Source organism: Venturia canescens, chromosome 1, assembly GCF_019457755.1.
Source record: "Venturia canescens isolate UGA chromosome 1, ASM1945775v1, whole genome shotgun sequence".
Classification (NCBI taxonomy): Eukaryota; Metazoa; Arthropoda; class Insecta; order Hymenoptera; family Ichneumonidae; genus Venturia; species Venturia canescens.
In genome coordinates this window covers 19,900,810-19,920,298 of record NC_057421.1, presented here as the reverse complement: position 1 = coordinate 19,920,298, position 19,489 = coordinate 19,900,810, and the positions used below count along the sequence as shown (strand labels likewise).

The window sequence follows — 19,489 nt, the reverse complement described above, 5'->3', positions numbered from 1 at the left end:
CATGAAAAAAAGCATTCCTTGAATATTTCAACGTCGAATTTTTGTTCGACAGTATTTTTTCCTGCAAGTATAATCACATTGAATTTACATGACATCCAATAAACTTTTGACGAGCGTGTGAAATGGTATTTTAAATAGTTGACAAATTTTTTATTTTTATTCCACCTTGCAATCCTGTATGATTGTCTGGAAAAAATCGAGTTACTTTTCATGTGTCCTCTTTCCACTCGGTTAAAGGTCACAAGTATTCATGAGCGAGGTATGAAGTTGCAGTTTGACCATCGAGTTTTCGTTATTTTATTTGATGTATTGTGGTATTTGTCGAGTTATGACTTTGAGGTTTTTCGTGTTGGCTTAACAACAAAAACGCGATGGCAGCTCAAGAGTCGATAAATTTAATTACAGAATGTTGCATATGCTAAAGTAAGTTGAATTTTTTAATTTTTAAGGGTCACTAGGTCTGTGACCGAAAAATATGGTCGAAAATGAAGCTGAAAATAACACCATTTTTTTTAAGTCAATCTTGAAATAACTCAAGAAAACGTATTAAAAATAGAAGTTTCTCGACCTACTTTGCTCTGTACATCCGTGCGAATTGGTTTAATGTGAAGTTCACAAACACTAAATCGTGTTATTGAGTATTGAGTTAATCAACTATACACATTCGTGTATTTTATTGCCTCACGGTGTTTTTTAAATTGAGGCTTAATGAAGTAATCAAACCCACACATACGAGTGAGATTTCGACGTAGATACGCGTAATATGCAAATCAATTTTGAAAATTTTTTGGGTCAACTGGAATGAAATTAAAATTCAAATGAAGCCTCCTACTATCATCCCCGTGGTCCGTCTCTTTTTCCGCATATCTCTCTTCACATTTCCGGGGATATCGGAAATTTTTCCGTTTCGTTATACATGGGGGATTGTAAATTTTCTGGGATTGCGAGCTGCTGGTGAAGCTCCGAGAGCACTTTTTGAAATTATATTTTACATTTATGTATTTAATATTACTTATGTACTTTTGTCTGGTAGCGATCCAATACATATAACACGTATATATTCACATTCCCCGACACATATTCCTATGTATTCGTAAGTATATATCTTATTTAAATAGTAGGTAAAGGAAAAAAATATAATTACGCTTCGTTTTTTAATATGCAGTCGGGTAACAGGATAGAAAAAAGTCTACACCAGTAGTAAAACTTTTTTACAGTTTAAACCGAATTAAGTACTGAGGGAGCGAATACTTTACGAATGAAGGGAAAGTTCAACAAAGTACGCTAATAATGGAAAATATAAAAATCTAAATTTCGAATGAAATTCATTGGTGCGGCTATTTCGTTTTTATTTACGACTTTTTTGTTTCAGGAAGATTTATTTCAAAGTAAAAAAATCTTGAAGGAAAGTAACCATGGTGATCGTATAGATTCGTGTGGTTGGTTGAAAATGAGTAGAAAAAGTGTTGAAACAATCCAAGCTCTCTCCTGACTCCGATACTTATGAGTTAACGAGAATATATTTGACTTCAAACTTCGTAATAATTAGTTCTCTTGAACAGAAGGAAAGTATGATTATCTATTCGTGGATGAGTGCGAAATGAGAACGTTAGAATTTCGATGAAGATCATAAATGACTATTTTTATTACGAATCTTTTCTCATTTATATTCGCACGCGATCGCAAAACTTTACTGCCCTTTTACATTTTAGCGAAGGATCAATCAGTGTACTAACTCGAAAAGGTTCGCAGTCTGGTAACGTCGGTAAATGAGTGTTGAACATCGTAAAACTTTAACGCGATTCTCTCGAACTGTTCGAATGCTCCAGAAACTCACCCACCAACCAAAACAAACATTAAACGCGATTCACCAAAATCCTGGTCATGTGGTCAAAGTTTTTTCCATTATCTAACCCTATAAAAACTTCGTTTTTTGATTATCCCGATTAAAAAAATGAACTTTTATTCCATTCAAATAATTCACACAAATCTTCCACTCTTTTATATCCTTTTGTTCTTTATCCCCAAAACTCGAGCCATGAATCACGGATACATCTCATGCCTTTAAGTATGATAACGCCCTTTACACATCGAAAGATAATTTATGTGCGAGAACACCCACATCCGGGAGGAAAACATACACAGTAATTATTTCTCTCGAGTTATAAAAAGCTGCACGAAATATATACGTTTTTTTGACCTCGTGGATTTAGCTCGCTCGGCTACGGTGAGCTCGATTCCCTCTCGCGCGGTTCTCCACGCCTCGCGGCGTACACGTGGTGAATCCGTAAAATTGATAAAGTTTCGCCGAAGAGAACTTTTATAATACCCTGCGTGACCCCCTAGCTCTGCCACCTACAACGAACCCTCATCCTTTCATACTCCTCACCCGGTTATTGAAGAATGTTCAAGTATATACGAACTGGCAATTTATGTTCGGCTCTCCAAGAGAGAGGGAAAGAGAGAGAGAGAAGGCCTCTCTCTGGGTAGGCGAAAAGAGTGGGAGGCGAGCAGGCTCTCTTGGCTCGGATACCGTTTGACCTCTGCCTTTGACTTCTTCCTCTTTCCTTGATGGTAGGTTGCAGAGGAGTAGAGCCAGAAAAGTGGGCGAATAGGAACCTTCGAGATGGCAAGAGCTTTCCCCTTGTATACCACGCCAGAAATTTTCCTTTTTCTTATTTCGAAGCTCCGAAATATTTCATGGTGAATTTGCAGTCGAAAGCCAATACTTCGGAGTTTTGTGCACTTTTCGACCCACCCCTTGTCAGATTATCGTCAAAATACTCACGTGGGAATAAAAATCAGTGCGTGCATTCGCATGGAAATGATTTATTTATTCGAAAGCGAATATCGAAAAGTAACGTGCACAAATTATAATGCTCTCATCAATATCTGTATTTCTAAATGTATGATCATAACGCTATAAATATTCATGTTCGCTCGCACAAAAAACAATTTTAATCAAGTATACGCAAGACCTATGAAAATTAATTTTTTAAATCGCGGAATTATCTATTTCCACTTCAACTATTTTGTAACTGCAAATAAAGCAACGATTTTCAATTCTACCGGACGTCGTCGATTCGAAATATATGCACATTTTAAAATTTGATTAGACTTTCTGTTTGTTTATGAATTGCACGAGTTGATAGTAGTGAGAGAAAACCTTTAAATATTGATTATTGGTACGCTGCGTACATCTGGACTTTGCCATTTTGCCATTTCAAAATTATATTTTCAATGCTCGGTCTCAAGACGCTGCTGCGGCTCTGGATATTTTCAAACTTCATCAGGGTGGCTATTCGTGTGTTTCATTCTCTTCGTCGTCGCGCATGAATTTTCGGGAAGTCTCTACGTTCCTACAGCACCCGACTGCTTGCCTCGGTGCCGAAGAATCAACTATTCATCACCTTGTGAGAGTTTATTTCCATGTTTTCTGAGAAGAAAATGGAAAACTCTTTTTGGAGATTGCATGCTTTAATTTCACGTGCGAAGCTACGGTCCTGAATTGTTAAAAAAGTCAAATTTTTAGTTTCCTCCTCTTTCATTAATCCGAGCTCACTACGATTATTTCAACTCCTCCAATATTGTACCCTCAGAATCCACATCAGAAAGGATCCACCTTCGGAGTTGATGAATCCTTTCGACGTCTTGTTTCACAAATTTACATAGCCTGCGACTTAGGACAGTTAACCATAGCAGACTAATCGGTAAGAACTTTTGTTTTATATTAATATTTAAGTTACATCATTCAATATCATCCTTTCAAAACCTTAAACGCGTCTTTCTCGAAACCATGTTTATTGACCTGGTTGATAGCATAACTCTGTTAAATTTTGTCCAACCGACTTCATTCAAAAAGGATTCTCTTCAGGAAACTTATCGCTATCGTCGATAAATATTTGTGTAAAATTCGAATTTTCTTTAAATAGCCGCCATTTTTTTCTCATCAAAATTTTCAAATTTTCTACGATGCTGCGATAGCTATATTACTATAATTTAATAATGTTTTTGAATGTTTGATTTCAGATGCTTGTTGTGGCACTTACGCTGTCAACCGTCGGGGAACCGTTTTTTGAGACGCTATTTTGCGATCGCTCCTCTGCTTAATAAAATGTACTAAAAAATAAAAATAAAATTCCTTGTATACTTCATTACTTCAACAATGAATACACAAAATTTCAAATAATTTTATCGAGCCATTTAAAAAAAAAGCATACCCCATTTTTCAGGCTGTCACACTGATACTCCCCCTTAAGGAACCGACAACCAACCATCGAGCTTTCTCAAACTATCATCTCTTCTTTCCTTTTTGGTGATCCGTAAGCTGTCCATATTTCGCTGAATTAATTCAGTATTACGTGATTATTTAGTACAATGAAATGCAAAGTAGAAGAGCTATTTGTGGTGCCTGACTCGAAAGTTTGATTTTCAATTGATTGTAGAAAGTGGGTCATTTCTGAAATATTCCTCGTTACTTTACTTTCATGATGCGATGGAAAACTTCACTCATTGCTGACATTTCCAGCGTTAATATTTCTGTGAGATTTCCTTCATTTCCGATTTTTTCTAATCTCGAAGATTGTTGGGATTCTGATTTGACCGTAGGAAGTGCTGTGGCTCTGGTCGGACATCTCAACCCATAACTTCGACGATTCCCTTCGAAAGGGAAACTGTCAGAATTTTTATTTTTCAGAGTTACAGTGAGTACCTGAAGATCCATCAAGATTTTATAGAAATCCAACGAACAACAGTTCAAACTGATCACGAAATGGTGTTTTTTTTCGAATTTAGTCACGACCATGTTATTTTGAGCGAACTCACGTAGTTTCGAAATCGGCAATAGGGTTAGGACACCCTGTTTATACAAAAAGCCGTTTTGAGAAAGTTTTCCCGTCTATGTTTCGTGCCTCGTTACACAGTCGGCGCTTATTATATACGATGATAAAAGTGGATGAACCATGAACTACAGAATTGTATAAACTCCTTGCAGGCGTTATCCTACCTCCGTTTATCCATTTCGGGATATCAGATTTCGAGCTGTCAAAACCTTGAGCCGACGTGTTTCGCTTTGCGTTCAATCAATCAAGCGAAAAGCTCACTTCACCTCCAACCATAATAATCTCGATATCCTGTGCGATATGAATAACGAAACGGGGCTGTATCTTCGTAATCAGAAACTTTGTTCTTCGCCGAAAGAAAATTTCTGTATTAATTTGAAAAATAGTGAGATGTTGAAAAAAGAAGTATCCGTAAAATATCTCCCTGTCTGAATCGGAATTTAGTGATTCTCCGTCGTAATACCTTATAAAGCGAAATATCGCAGGATGTTTTAGCCGGAGTATGAGAGGGCAGCGTGCGGTCCATGGGGACGAGAAAATAGGAACGTCAGGTTTTGTTGTTTTCGCAGCGCGAGGAAAAATGTGCTCTATGTATATACAGCTCTGTTGCCGTCTGCTCTGAAGATCGTAAATCGGGCTGGCATAAGGTATAGGGGAAAGGTTTCGTACGGTCTGGTATCGTAGAGCCGAAAGAATATGTCGTTGCGAATTTTCGCGGCTACTCGAGACTCGCTTCACCGTTGAGAAACATAAGATCTGCCATATCGTGACCTCGCTATGTGTATGAGTGTGCATATGGATGATACATGTAAGTAAGTGCACGCCATCATAGCCGAGGACGAGTTTTCAAAGTTTTTGTCAGCGCAAGCATCGAGATTGGCCGATTGTATTCTTTCCAACTGGCAGCGCAGGCCCTGCTACGAAAGTATGAAAGCACGGGGATCGACGAAAATATTATACGTCGCTCGTGGAATAATGGTAAAATGTCTCCAAGAAGTAAACAGCCGGAGATCCCATTTGATTTCGAAGTTGCCGCACGTGATGAAATGGAATTTTCGTCATCGGCTATATTCTCACCCCCAGCCTTCTTCTTCTTCTTCTTTGTTTTTCTATGTTTTCCTACACACGCACGTATGAGTTGACGCTTCATGTATACATGGACGTCCGCATGAGGTATTACGTTTTTTTTTATCTTCTCACATAAATTTTGATTATTCCCAAAAAATCGAGGTCTTAACCGGTGAAATAGCCGCTGAAATTGCCATTGTCACTTTTACGATTATCGCGGTAAAACGAGGTCATTTCCGGGTGACGAAAATGCGGTTTTATGTGGGCAACCTTTTGTTGCAATTCATCGTGTTTTACGATTGTTTGTGGAGAAATATATTTGCTTATTTCCATTATTCAACGGTGATTTTCTTAATTCATAGCGAGCATTCAGGATGTGTAAAAATATCGGGGTTTTTTTTTGCAAATTTCATTCTATTCCTAGATGTTTGAATTTTTCGAGGCACTTCTTTAATAAAACGGAAGCAGCTCATTCCAGTACAAAAATCGGTACTGAAATGAGCGTTGTTATAATTGCGGCTAAAAATGTGATTATTTTCAAAGGATCCAGCTGATGTTCATCCCTTCAATTTCTTTGTGTTCGAAGGAATCCAAAGATGTGATTTCCAGTTTTCAGTATTGACGTCTGCACTCAAATACTGTACAAGGAAGTCGAAGAGAGGTCCGTCCAGCAGTTGAAGCTTTACGGAATAATCAATATCGAACGATTTAGATTTGTGTCAGTCAAAATAGTAATCTTATACATTTTTGTACCTCATTTGGTAAGTGCCTCTTTGTGAAAAATATCAAAAGTTTTTGACAATCGAGAAAAGTTTATATTTTCACGTTACTTTTATTTTCCTATCTTTCAAAATATCATCTCCTATCATGACGGACCAAAGTGTTTGACAAATTACGAAAATACAAACCGTTCTGAACGGCTTTTGGGTGTTACGAATTACGTTCGTTCGATACGTATTCTACGGTTTCTAAGCCCATGTTTCCTTCACTGATTACCAGAGCTTTGAAGGGAAATGTTTGCTACAGAATACTCGGTAGTGGTAAGTTGTTTTTGAAGAAAACTATCACGAATATATCATCGTCAGAACGACTTAACGTGTGTAATAAATAGGAATGGGTTCGGAGACGAGGAAATTGAAATTTTGGCACGTGTCTTCGTATATTGAAGCTTGTATTCCTGTACTGAGATCGCGACCACAGCGTTCTATTTCGCGTGTATGTGTCTTCGGATATGTATGTTTGTACAAGCACGTGAGAGATTTGGAGACCTCGTATATTATGCAGCAGTGACTCGTTGTCGTGTTACGATTTCGAGTATCGATAACTTATTCGATCTTATAGCGCGATGACAAGAAGTCATTTATCATTTCGTTTTTCGTGCTCTTTTTCATACAGAGAAAGCGACACAGAGAGAGAGAGAGAGAGATCGGGAAATAGGGTGCTCGCGTTTGAATGGTACAAAAAATGGGGTGCAAGGAAATCTGCGAAAAATTCAACGCTGTGTTCCTTTACAAACGTACTCTCCAATTGGTATAGTAAAAGAAAAAAAAAACCATTCAGTTCAGTTGGCTACATAGAAATACTAAGGAGGTAACTGCCCCGTAAAAAAGGCATTTATACCTCGAATTCATTTTTCTTCTCTGCGTATACGAGAGGTATTCTTCCAGGAAAGTTGAATATTGCATAAACCCATCAGTCGAATTTGTAAAAAAAAATGTTTTTACATAGTCGCTGAAATCTCAAAAAACAACTGATTTTATCGGTACTCAAGATAAAAATAGAACGTGAGCTCCGAGTAAATAAGAAGAAGAAAAACGTCTCGCAGGGTGAGACCCGATAGAAGTGTATTTGTGAAAAAAATCGAATCTGCAGCGTTGAAAATAAAGTTTGCTTCACTTGGCACCAAATGTCCCATATACGTGTAGATATACGTATACTGCATTTTGGATACATGGCGAGATTTATGCTTCGGAAGAGAGACGCTACGTGAAGAAAGTACAAAGAATACGAGGACAAAGATAAAAATTTAAATGCACTCACAAAGAATCACGAATGATTGATGATACTCTTGAATTTATATCACTCGTCGCATAATAAAAACATTCGTAAGAGTAATCTAGCCTCATAGCCTCATATTTATATTTCGATGCAACGTATATTTACATATGTATATATATATGTGGCTCTTCACTTACTTTCCGTGAATGAATAAGTCGCCTTGAAGCCCTTGGCGTAACGGGACGACTGAACACCGCGAAATTCCAGCAAAAGTCTCGCTCCGTTGCTCATTAGGGGCCGTGGCGGTGCATTACCACAGAAAGCGTCGATCTTTTCCATTTTTCCATCAATCGGCACGAACGCAACGAGAGAGTCAATCCCCTCGCACCTGCACATTTCAATAGTTTCAGAATCAAGAATTTTTCGAAAAATCGACGATTTATTGCGCTAAAATTAATGAAATTCCACTCGCTTTACGAACTGTTTCATTGAAAAATAGAGAAATGCATGGAAACAGGAGTTTGTCTCGCGCAAGAAAAAGTTCCATGAGATAAATTATTGCGATGGGAAAAGGAGAGAAAAAGTATATGACAAGCCCGCCCTTTTTCGCGAAGGTAAAGATGGAAAGATTTGCTGTGCGCCGTGCACCGACCAAACAAAACTAATTTGTTTTTCTTTCATAACAATTATTGACACAATTGACTCGTTCTTCTGTACAGAAGAGAAAGAGAAATTTTCGCATATATGAGCTCCAAAGCTCACAGTCTGCTTATCAGAGCTGCTTCTCTATACTCGGTTTATTATTGCAGGTGAAAAGCTTCGAGTAGACTGCCACTGGAAGTCTCTCTATTGACATGTTTTGTTGTCATTCCTTATTTTCATATATCCGATATCTCGTATTACGCAATCCATTATTAACTTCCGTTTATTCTCGTGTGTAATCCTCCTGACGTGTATATATAATTTTCCATCGTCAAGTGGACTCTGACAGGGTACATTTATCATTGAAATACATATATTCTTAGCTCCGCATCAATATTTCCGTGAAGCACTCGTGTGCGCCTACGACTTATTCATCATGATGAAAGTCCGCATTTATTTGGCTGAGAAGAGTGGAAGTAGAGACAGAAAGAAGAAAGTAATGGTGTGTGTTTTATCATTAGAAATAAAAAATAACGAAAGACCAAACATCAAAGGACGATGGAGGTTTTAGAATATCAATGTTAAATATTACTTTTTCTTTTATTCTCTTTCAGTTTTTCGTAGATTTGGGTCTGAGTGTTGAAATGTCTTCGACTTTCTATCTCAGAGATTTGGATCTATTGAACTTTGAAAGACGGTTCTGGTCGAAATATCGACCACTAATTTGGTTGGGCACTTCACTTGAAAAGATCATCGCTATTATGGACAAATTTCGTGTGAAAAAAGGTCGATTTCAACGTAAAAATCCCCGTTCTTAAAAGGTTAATAATAATTAGTATGAGGTACGTGGACCGAAGAGGATTTATGCTACGATTTTAATTGAACCTCCCAGTGATTGGATGACCTTGAAGCAATAGAGAGAATTAGCAGTCTATGAAAGCTTACTCAAACGGGGAAAAAAGTTGAGCTTAAAGTTTAAAGTTGTATGTAAAATTATGTTTCCTGTAGGTTTGGCTTTATAATTCACTCTATTTTCTAGACTCTAAATAACTATAGTTTGTCTGGACTCACTTGTTCCATTTAAATGTGAAGTTATTGACTGTAGCTAACTCAGGAAAAATTTTGTCGTCCATGGAGAAACTTTCACAATTATGGAAAGTTTCAGTTATTTCGTTAGAATTATTCAGATCAACTTCGAATTCAGTTATAATTTCATTATAATTACATTGTTAATTATACTTAAGGAATAAGTTTTCATACCAACCCACTATAGTCGCAATTATAGTATCGGATTAATTTTTGTCTCATTAATATCAATTTAAAAACGATATAACTTTGAAAAAATGTCTTAAAGAAAAACAGATAAAAATTTCGTTTGTAATATTTTCCATAATCTTCGTCTCGTTAAACTATTTTTTATCTACAGAATGCATAAAGAGAAGTATACGAGTGATTTTTTTTCACTCTCGTTTCGGAATTATAATGTTGTAGGAAAATTTTAACAAAAAGAAAATCAAGATCAATACAATTGTATGAAGGTTAAGCGAGCAACGAGCTTGAATGACTTTCAGGATGGAGCGAGCAATTCTTTTTGTGTTTGATTACTGAACTGCTTAGTTATATTGCCGAGTCTCATTGCTCAATCCCACGTTGATTTGATTCCACTCGATCTATAGTTCTTTCGTATGGATTTTGTTTTATGTCCAATATTTTATGACTGTCTTTCTGTGTTTGTCGGTTTTGGATGAAACTTTTGATATTTTGTTGACACGAAAGCCAAATAACCCGCTCTCATAATTTCTCTTCTTCGTTGACTCTCGGTGACGTCGCCTTCTGCGTCTTCAGGCCTCCCAGGCTTTATTTATTTAACGTACATTTAAAAAAATTTTCCACGCGAAAGATGTCCACTTTCTTTGATTTCTTTCAGCCTTTTGCTCTCCTTCTTTCCTCTCTTTCAATATACGTGCATCGCGAGAATTCTAAGTGAAGGAAGTTCTCTCTTTGCTGAGTCAGACAGAGGCGATTCCCTCCTCTCGTACTCTACTCGATCGCTTTTATACTACCGTCCGAAGCACGCGTCCGTAGATATATAGATTTTGTACATACTGTCGTATGTCCTTTATATAGGATGCCTTACTACTGACATAAAGTTATTACGTGCGATGCATTCCACGTCAAACTGATCTCACTGTAAACCTGAGCTTGTCACATACTTTCATTCTTTCTTTCGATTTTTATTGGAGCATTTCTGCAAAACAACGTAAACATTTTTCCTTCGACCAAGACTGGTTCGTATTATTGCAATATTGATAATAGAGTTCGTCCATTTTGTGTATTTTTCTTAAATTAATAAAGTCAGACGTGTTGAGAATACTCCATTGAAAAGCAGCTGTGAAAAGTAGGTATAAAAATGGAGTGAATTTTTTTTCCTCAATTTAAGTAGTGTCTCTCGAAGTTGAAGGTTTAATTTAATAATTATCCATTTTCAGCGAATGTCATAATTGTTTTATGCCAAATGCTTTCACTTGGATTGAGCATTCGAAGTAAGCGAACAGAAAATTCAAACGATAATTAGACTTTCATCAACTAATATCTTTCCTCTTAAAATACTTACTCTTTTGGTACTTCCAGTGGATGAACCAGATTGAAATCCTGAAAGACGACCTGCACTCTCTCCTTGCCTCGTCCCTGAAAGTCGTATCTACACGTTGCTCGAGATGGATAAGGATTTGGATAGCCTGGTGACGTCACAACACCGGTTTTCGTAGAGTCACTGTTGAAAACCATGTCGCAAGATGAGGCTAAAAAATAACAAACGATTTCATCGTTTTAATAAGAGGATTTAAGTTATCACGGTGTTGTCAAAAATCGTTATGAACAATGAGTGATAAAAATGGATTTGATTAAAAGAAGTTGAAATTAATAGATTCACTTCCTCAAACCGTTTTATTGGCCAACCAAAAATCGAGTCTATAGGCTTCATTGATAGCCGTGGGAACGCACCTACCAGGTAAAGAAATAAACTCGAAGTGAAATAATGATATCGAAGATCCGAACAATTTCGATTACTCGAGGCAACATCGTAGGACCGATTCAACGTGGTTGAATCCATAGGGAACCGAATATGCAATACCGAGAGAGAACTACTGAGAGTTTGTGGAAGCTTAACGGCGAGATAACCGAAACCAAATATGCTGATCTAACGAGAGTTGGTCAGTATCGTTACTCTATAGTTCATTAATAACAACCAGGAAGCTCTTGATTTAATGAACATGCTGCGTTCCTGTATCAATTCCAAAATAGTCAAAATAGCGTCCTTAGTATTGATATTACGCCAGGTTTGTTGGTTCTGTGAAAAATCAAGCTGAACTTTCACTTTGCGTATGTGAGGAATAAATTGTTTCGGTAAAATAAATCCATCCTTTAAAGAATTGCTTCTGGCACTAGATGAAAAAATTAATATTATAAGCTAAGACAATTTCGTAGGTGGTCGACTTTTATATTTTTCAAGAATTCCCAAGGGGGGCGAGGAAAGCTCCTGTTGGTACACGATATTGGATAAATCGTGCTAGGAAAACGTTAGTACATGTGTAGACAATGTGTAATACATCGAAGGCTCGAAGTAGGGAGTAACTCCAGCCACGAGTCATAAATTCACGTGAATAAATCTTTCACGACTCTTGGTTAGTCTCGGCCAATGTGAAAGCCTTTGCGCAATCGTTGTTGGGCAAAGTGCCTCAACAAGAGGGAGAAAGAGGAGGAGGAGGCAAGTGAGAAAAACACTCCGGCAGCTTTTGAACTCGTTGGAAACAATTGGAGTTTCAAGACCTTTTTATATTGCTTTCCATTTTTTTTCTCGTCGCGAGCATTACCTACTAGAGATACTGTATAGAATCTGGCGATTTCGCTCGATAGGTAGAGTGATGTTATGGACACGATTTTTAGCGTTTTTGTTTCTTTTAGCTTGGTATTCCTTCTACTATCCGTCTACTGTTATATGCGACCGTGGTGCATCGATGCTGAAATGATTCAATAGCGATGGTCCGAGCGCACGAGAACTCTCAACGAATGGCACAACGATAAAAGCGGATTTATTTTATCGGAGGAACATTTTTTCGAGTCACTGGATATTGACTCCTCGATGGTGTGGGTTGTGGGTTGTAATTAAATATTCTTCCATTTCTGTATATGTATTTGCATTCAGAGAAATAATGCGGGATCGTTGCAACGAAGATGGATGAGAATGGGAGACGTTCGATGCGATTGCTTTGTTATCGTTTTTTTGTCTTGATTTTGTTTTCGAAATTATCATCATGGCATGCTGATGCCGTTTTTGTCAGAAGTTTCAATGAGTGAATTCGTTCTGATTAAGGATGATCGATCTCCAGGTCGAATCCAATATTCTGACATGAAATTTTTATATGATGTAGATGAATATTTTACGTGACGATTAGCAAAATTTGGGCTAGGTTGACCATCTAGTTATTTTGTAATTGTATTTCGCGCCTCTTCCGAATAGATCATCATGTAGTACCCCACTTCACGCCAGTGTTATCACATGTTTATAGTTAATCTAGAGACTTTTTGTCTCGGTCGTTGGTGTATCTGTCTGAACTATCATTCTTCATCTTTGTGCCGGTGAAATCACATGTGTTTTTTCTTGAGTTTTGCAAATTATTTCAAATGGATAAGAAAAGACAGCGGAGTTATTCAGACGAGGAAGAAGATAAGGAAAACCGAATGGAGAAGCGATTAAAGCGATTAGAGAATGCGATTCTGAAACGAGAAAATAAACGTCACAAAAAGAGACGCCGTAAGTTTACATTCATTTTATGTTTCAGAGTCTTTGAGAGGATGCATTATAACGTTCCTGGCCTATATGGCAGAGATTGGCGTCCGATCGTCACTTGTGTAGGCTCTAACCTATATCGAGGAGTTATTACTCAGACCGATGGAAAAAATTTTTTTGTTTTTTCGGGGCCACCCGTGTAAGCTCTAACCTACACGGAGGAGAGTTACTCTAGGTCTATCACTCGAGGCACCCTATAGGCTCTAACCTATACAGGGGAGTTGTACTCAGCCGAAAATTGCACAACGTCATTTCTAAACGTCTTAACCTAGGAAGGAAAAACAAGGGATGAAAATCGATAGTTTTCAGATGCATATTTGAGGGCCACGGGAATAATGTTCGTCATTGTTTTCACTCTCGTTGACAGGACGTCATAGAGGCTTAAGATCTTCGTCTTCAGAAACCGATCGTCGACAGCGTAGCAGAGGACGAAGCAGAGAACGAAGTCAGTTGAATTCTCCAAAGGGATCCAGCGTTGACGACGAATCGATACAGCGAGAAATTTCAGGCAGCTCACAGATAGAGATGGGCCAAGAGATTGCAACACAGTCTGCGTCTCCAGAGCAGTTGGTCGATCAGACCGTGGCGCAGGCTGGGATTTTAACGAGTTCATTAGCAGCTGGACAAGTGGTCCATGAGACAGCTGCGCAGTCAGGTTTGACACAAAATTTTCCTGCGATGGGGCAATTAGCCCAACAGACTGTTGTGATTACACAGTCAGGGGCTCCGCAGAGGGCCAACGCAGTTGGTCAGAGTCACGGCGTACCTGGTGAGGGATCACAGTCGATTCAGCCAGCGAATTGTGAAGTTCCACTTGATCCTGAGATTTTGGAAATCTTGGGGAGACGTTTCGCAGAGGATCGAGTTCTTGCGGCAGCGATTCCAACGGAATTAGTTATTCGCTGGGAAGAAATTCTAAAAAGGGGTTTGCCTACTGAGGAGAGAGTTTCTCTCATAAAGAAATACCCGCCGCCGTCCAATTGCATAATTATCGATCCACCGAGAGTCAATCCCGAAGTTCAGGCGTCTTTGCATGAGTCGGTTGCCGAGAGAGACGAGAGGATTTATGGGAAACAAACGAAAATGACGGCGTGTCTCGCCGCAATTGGCAAGTCTTTCCGGAAAGTCTTAGAAGGTGGAGGAGAGAAATTACTAATTCTTGAGCAATTGAGTGACGCTTCGAGATTATTAGCCGATCTCCTCCACGACGAGTCTATCATAAGAAAAAGTTTGATTCTCGCAAACTTAAACGTGTCGTGTAAGGAGACCTTAAACGCTACCATTCCAGATGAATGGCTATTCGGGAAACAACTGGAAGAAAAGTTAAAGGCGGCAAAGGCGCTTGAGAGCTCGCGTAAGGAGTTGAAAGCGCCTCAGAAGCTACAAGTGTACAAAAATTCAAAAAACTTGACAGTCCCGCCGCGTCGTCGTCAAAACAACCAGAAATCTGCTACGATGTCAGGCGGGAGAAAGGAATTGAGGAATCAGGGATATTCGTCATATCGCCGAGACAATCACAAGAACGGAAACAACTGGAGGAACAATCAGAAGTCCGAGCGGAGCAACAACCGGAAGCGTTATTAGAACCAGTAAGTTCGACTGTCGGAAGACTTAGACTCTTTAGTCAAGAATGGGAACAGATAACGCGTAACCCGTTAATATTATCGTGGATAAAGGGCTACAAAATACCTTTTGAGTCTCAGCCACGTCAGTTTACTTTCCCGAAGGGAAGTCACGAGGCCAAAAAAGAGAGAGAGGCAATGATTGAAGCAATAACAAAGCTGCAATTGAAGGGTGCTATTCGGCAGTGCGACAGCACTCACGGTGAATTTCTCTCTGGTATTTTTCTGGTACCGAAATCGGATGGCGGTTCCCGATTTATCTTGAATTTAAAACAGTTGAACGAATTTATTCGGACGAAACATTTCAAATTGGAAGATCGAAAGACCGTGATAAATCTCTTAAGTAGAGGTTGTTTTATGGCAAAAATTGATCTAAAGGATGCTTATTATTCTATTTCAATTGCAGAGTCGGATCGAAAATTTTTAAGATTTCAGTTTGAGGGTCAGCTGTATGAGTTTACGTGTATGCCTTTCGGGCTCGCCACAGCACCATACGTTTTCACTAAACTGCTAAAGCCGGTAATCACCGGTTTAAGACGACAGGGGTACTTTTCGGTAATTTACATCGACGATATTTTACTCGTCGGTAGGTCTTTTGAGGAGTGTCAAGAGAATGTTCGAGTCACTTACTCTCTTTTGCAGAAATTGGGATTTCCAATTAATGACGAAAAGTGCCAGCTAATTCCGAATAATAAATGTAAATATATAGGTTTTTGGTTCGATTCGCTGAGTATGACTATCGAGCTTCCAAAGGAAAAAGGATTAAAAGTCAAACAAATGGTATCAAAATATAGCGGTATTGGGCGTTGTAAAATTCGTGCTTTTTCAGAGTTTGTTGGTACTATTGTCTCATGTTGCCCAGCGGTTAGATATGGCCTGGGTCATACAAAGTCATTCGAAAGAGCTCGGTATCTAGCTTTAAAGCAAAATAATGAGAATTACGACAGTTATATGACTCTGTCTCAAGATCTTCAGTCTGATTTGATATGGTGGAACAGAGTTATACTTTCTGCAAATAATTCGATAAAAACTCCTCGATATTGTCGGGAAATATTTACAGATGCGTCATTATCGGGTTGGGGCGTTGCTTGTGGAAGCGAGAGATCTCACGGTTTTTGGAGTAAGGAAGAGAGAAAGAACCATATTAATGTATTAGAACTCAAGACGGCTCTGTTCGGTTTGAAGTGTTTCGCCGATAACTTAAGAAACTGCGATATTCTTTTGCGAGTTGACAACACCACAGCTGTAGCATACATTAATAGAATGGGCGGCGTCCGTTTTAAGGAATTAAACTGTTTAGCTCGTTCACTTTGGGACTGGTGTGAGACGAGGGGAATTTGGGTTTTTGCGTCCTTTATTAGTACGAAAGAGAATACTGAAGCGGATTTCGAATCGCGTCGACTCGAACCCGAAACCGAATTTGAGCTATCAAAGGCAGCTTTTTGTTCGATAGTCCGGAAATTTGGGAAACCGGAAATCGATCTCTTTGCAAGTCGGATAAACTCAAAATGCGAAAAATACGTCTCTTGGCTGCGGGACCCAGATAGTATAGCAGTAGATGCTTTCACAATTTCATGGGAAACAAATTTCTTTTACGCATTCCCACCATTTATAGTTATTTCGCGAGTCCTGAGGAAAATAAGAGACGAGAACGCGACGGGTATTCTTGTAGTTCCTGATTGGCCAGGACAAGCGTGGTATCCACTTTTTCGGGCACTTTGTGTTAGTGAGCCGATTATTTTTAAGCCTAATTCGAAATTATTACTGTCCTCGAACAGGGAATGTCATCCGTTATGGCGGCAAATTACCCTGGTGGCTGCAATATTATCAGGGAATCCTTCAAGATTAGGAACGTTCCCGAGGAATCTGTTGAGTTGATGCTAGCTTCAATTCGTCATTCATCGATCAAGCAATACGACAGCGCGTTAAGAAAATGGTGGCTCTTTTGCTTGGAAAAGAATGTCAGCCCATTTGATAATTCGATTGAGAATGTGTTGTTATTGCTAACTAACGAATATAACAAAGGGGCATCGTACGGATCCTTAAACTGTTTAAGATCGGCAATAGCGTTAGTTCTGGGACCTCACGTGGGACAGGACCCTAGGATCAAAAGACTGTTTAAGGGAGTGTCTGAATTGCGGCCTTCTAAACCCAAGTATGATGAAACGTGGGACCCTAAAGTTGTTCTGAAGTATGCGGCTAGTCTAATGCCAAACGAGCAGATCTCACTTAAAACCCTCTCGTTGAAAGTTGTCACTCTACTCGCACTAGTTACGGGTCAACGAATGCAGACTCTCTCTTTAATTAAAATATCAAATATTCGGAATTTGGGTGGAGAAATACAGATTAAAATTCCGGATAAGGTAAAGACTTCCGGACTCAACAGAAGGCAACCTTTGCTAAGTGTACCATTTTACGAGAAAGATAATAGTATATGCGCCGCAGCAGCTTTAGAGGCGTACCTCAAACGGACACAGGATCTCAGGGGCGCTGAACAAGCATTATTTGTTGCAATAAAAAAACCATACGCAGCGGTCACAGCTCAGACTTTGAGCCGGTGGGTGAAAAGTATGTTAGAACAGAGCGGCGTGGACACAAATATTTTTTCGGCGCATAGTACTCGCCATGCTTCGACTTCGGCGGCGCATAAGAAAGGAGTGAATATAGATTGTATAAGGAGAGCTGCGGGTTGGACCACAGCTTCTCAGACCTTTGCGAGATTTTATCACTTACCTGTGTGTAGCGATAAGGATGCTTTTGCTAAAGCAGTCTTAGATTAGTAAGGAGTTTATATTGTTCAAGTAGTTATGGTGTTGTTGTAGTTGCACTACATTTTTTGTGTTTCGTTCGCTACTTAAAAATATATTCATTTTTAACCATTATTGAGCGATTGATGCCGTAATGATCTTTAAACATCTACATGATGATCTATTCGGAAGAGGCGCGAAATACAATTGAATGATTAAACGAACTTACCTGTAAGTGAAGTTCTATCATAATTGTATGGAGCGCCTCTTCCGAATAGATCAGTCCCACCCATAGGTAACCCACCTCTGTGTATACAGAGGTAGACCCAAAAGATTACGGCAAATACTTTGAAGAAATGATAGTTCAGACAGATACACCAACGACCGAGACAAAAAGTCTCTAGATTAACTATAAACATGTGATAACACTGGCGTGAAGTGGGGTACTACATGATGATCTATTCGGAAGAGGCGCTCCATACAATTATGATAGAACTTCACTTACAGGTAAGTTCGTTTAATCATTCAATTAAATTGCAAAATCGAGCATTTTGAGGTATTCAATACACGCCGTTTATGGAAAAAGATTGACCGGAAGTGCCATGAACACACTTTTTCTCGTCCAAGATCCAAGATTATTCATTGAAAAACCTATTTGAAGATAAATTGGTCATTACGAATTTGTTAAAAAATAGAAAAATCGTACCTCATCAGATTTTTAACAAATTATCTTACAAAAAAGTTTTGATTTCCGGTTGAAAATTGTGAGAACGACGAAGGAGTATTAAAAAATAGCTTTACCGACATTACAATCGCAACGTTGCCACGTGTGTTTTGTTATGGAGAATACTGCAGAGTCATTCACGATATAATTTTTTCATTTTTCACGAATTATTGTGCTAAGAAATACTTAGTAACGGTAATTATGCTTCTTAAAATCGGTGATACGAATATTCAACACCGGTAAACGTAAATCAGAACAGCTATGAGTAAAATAATTTTAGGTTCTTTTTTGACTCCGAAGTCACGATCGATCATCCTTAAATTTCCGATGTGCTCGGTATCACGAAGTTCGTTCGTATTGAAACGTTTTCGTTGTATATTTTCAACATGTTATTGTTACATTTGGCTTGTTTGTGAGCATACCTTTGTAAACGTATCAGTCTCTGTAACTCGTAAGCAAGTATCTATATTTATTACCTGCAGAAAGAACTTTCTTCTAACACCAAATGACCGGGTGTATACTCGAAAAACAAGGAAAATACGTTGTTAGAAATTGCTACTGGCAAGAGGCTTGCCAGAATTTTGCTCTTCGTTTTTCTCGCCCCTTATAAAATGAATATTGCATGAGTGCGTTCGGATCTCGGGGACTTGTGCTTTCTGCCGTATCGTGCTCTTTTTGTTTTGAGAAACTCTCCGGTAAACGACGTCGGTTACAATAACCCACGAAAGCCCTCGAGGATAGCGACGCTTGTGTGTGAACGAATATTTTGTTAGTCTTGTCGCGACTAGCATTCATGAGTCGTTGCGCAGTTAGGTAGGTCTAGCCAACCACAGCAGGCTTGTCACGAACGCGATGAAATATTTCCTAGCTTTCCCCTCGTAGAACAGGGAAGAGAATAATTTCACGGGATGGTCAGGCGTAAAAATTCAACGATAACGATGAACTCAATTCATTATTGTCTATTTCAAGCTCCTTGTTCATTTTGTACTTTTTTGTAT

The 19,489-nt window shown here is 38.8% G+C and overlaps 2 protein-coding genes and 1 long non-coding RNA gene across 6 annotated transcripts in view; 2 read left to right on the top strand and 1 right to left on the bottom strand.

Annotated features, from left to right (window-relative positions):
• The window catches only part of Sol1, a 311,881-nt gene that overhangs the window by 26,221 nt on the left and 266,171 nt on the right, over positions 1 to 19,489 (bottom strand). Inside the window, exons 10-11 of the mRNA XM_043415216.1 lie at positions 11,164 to 11,350; positions 8,105 to 8,295 (exon numbers count right to left, since the gene is read on the bottom strand). Coding sequence (XP_043271151.1) covers positions 8,105 to 8,295; positions 11,164 to 11,350 — 378 coding nt within the window. The remainder of the gene's footprint in view (positions 1 to 8,104; positions 8,296 to 11,163; positions 11,351 to 19,489) is intronic.
• Positions 10,720 to 11,308, top strand: LOC122408472 (uncharacterized). Its single transcript, XR_006260496.1, has 3 exons — positions 10,720 to 10,837; positions 11,039 to 11,092; positions 11,181 to 11,308. It is a non-coding gene; the product is annotated as an uncharacterized lncRNA (long non-coding RNA).
• Positions 13,163 to 17,900, top strand: LOC122408440 (uncharacterized). Of its 4 annotated transcripts, none has more exons than XM_043415235.1 (3): positions 13,163 to 13,362; positions 13,766 to 14,987; positions 15,427 to 17,900. In XM_043415235.1, exon 3 carries the CDS (start codon positions 15,486 to 15,488, stop codon positions 16,896 to 16,898), a length of 1,413 nt encoding a protein of 470 aa, XP_043271170.1. In that variant the 5' UTR covers positions 13,163 to 13,362; positions 13,766 to 14,987; positions 15,427 to 15,485; the 3' UTR covers positions 16,899 to 17,900. The 4 variants fall into 4 exon arrangements, with proteins under 4 accessions (XP_043271170.1, XP_043271182.1, XP_043271184.1 ...); XM_043415247.1 differs by having other exon boundaries at positions 13,165 to 13,362; positions 16,799 to 17,900; XM_043415249.1 differs by having other exon boundaries at positions 13,165 to 13,362.

Coding starts and splice junctions, on each gene's coding strand:
- LOC122408440 (XM_043415235.1), top strand. CDS start 15,486: ATGCCTTTCGGGCTCGCCACAGCACCATACGTTTTCACTAAACTGCTA.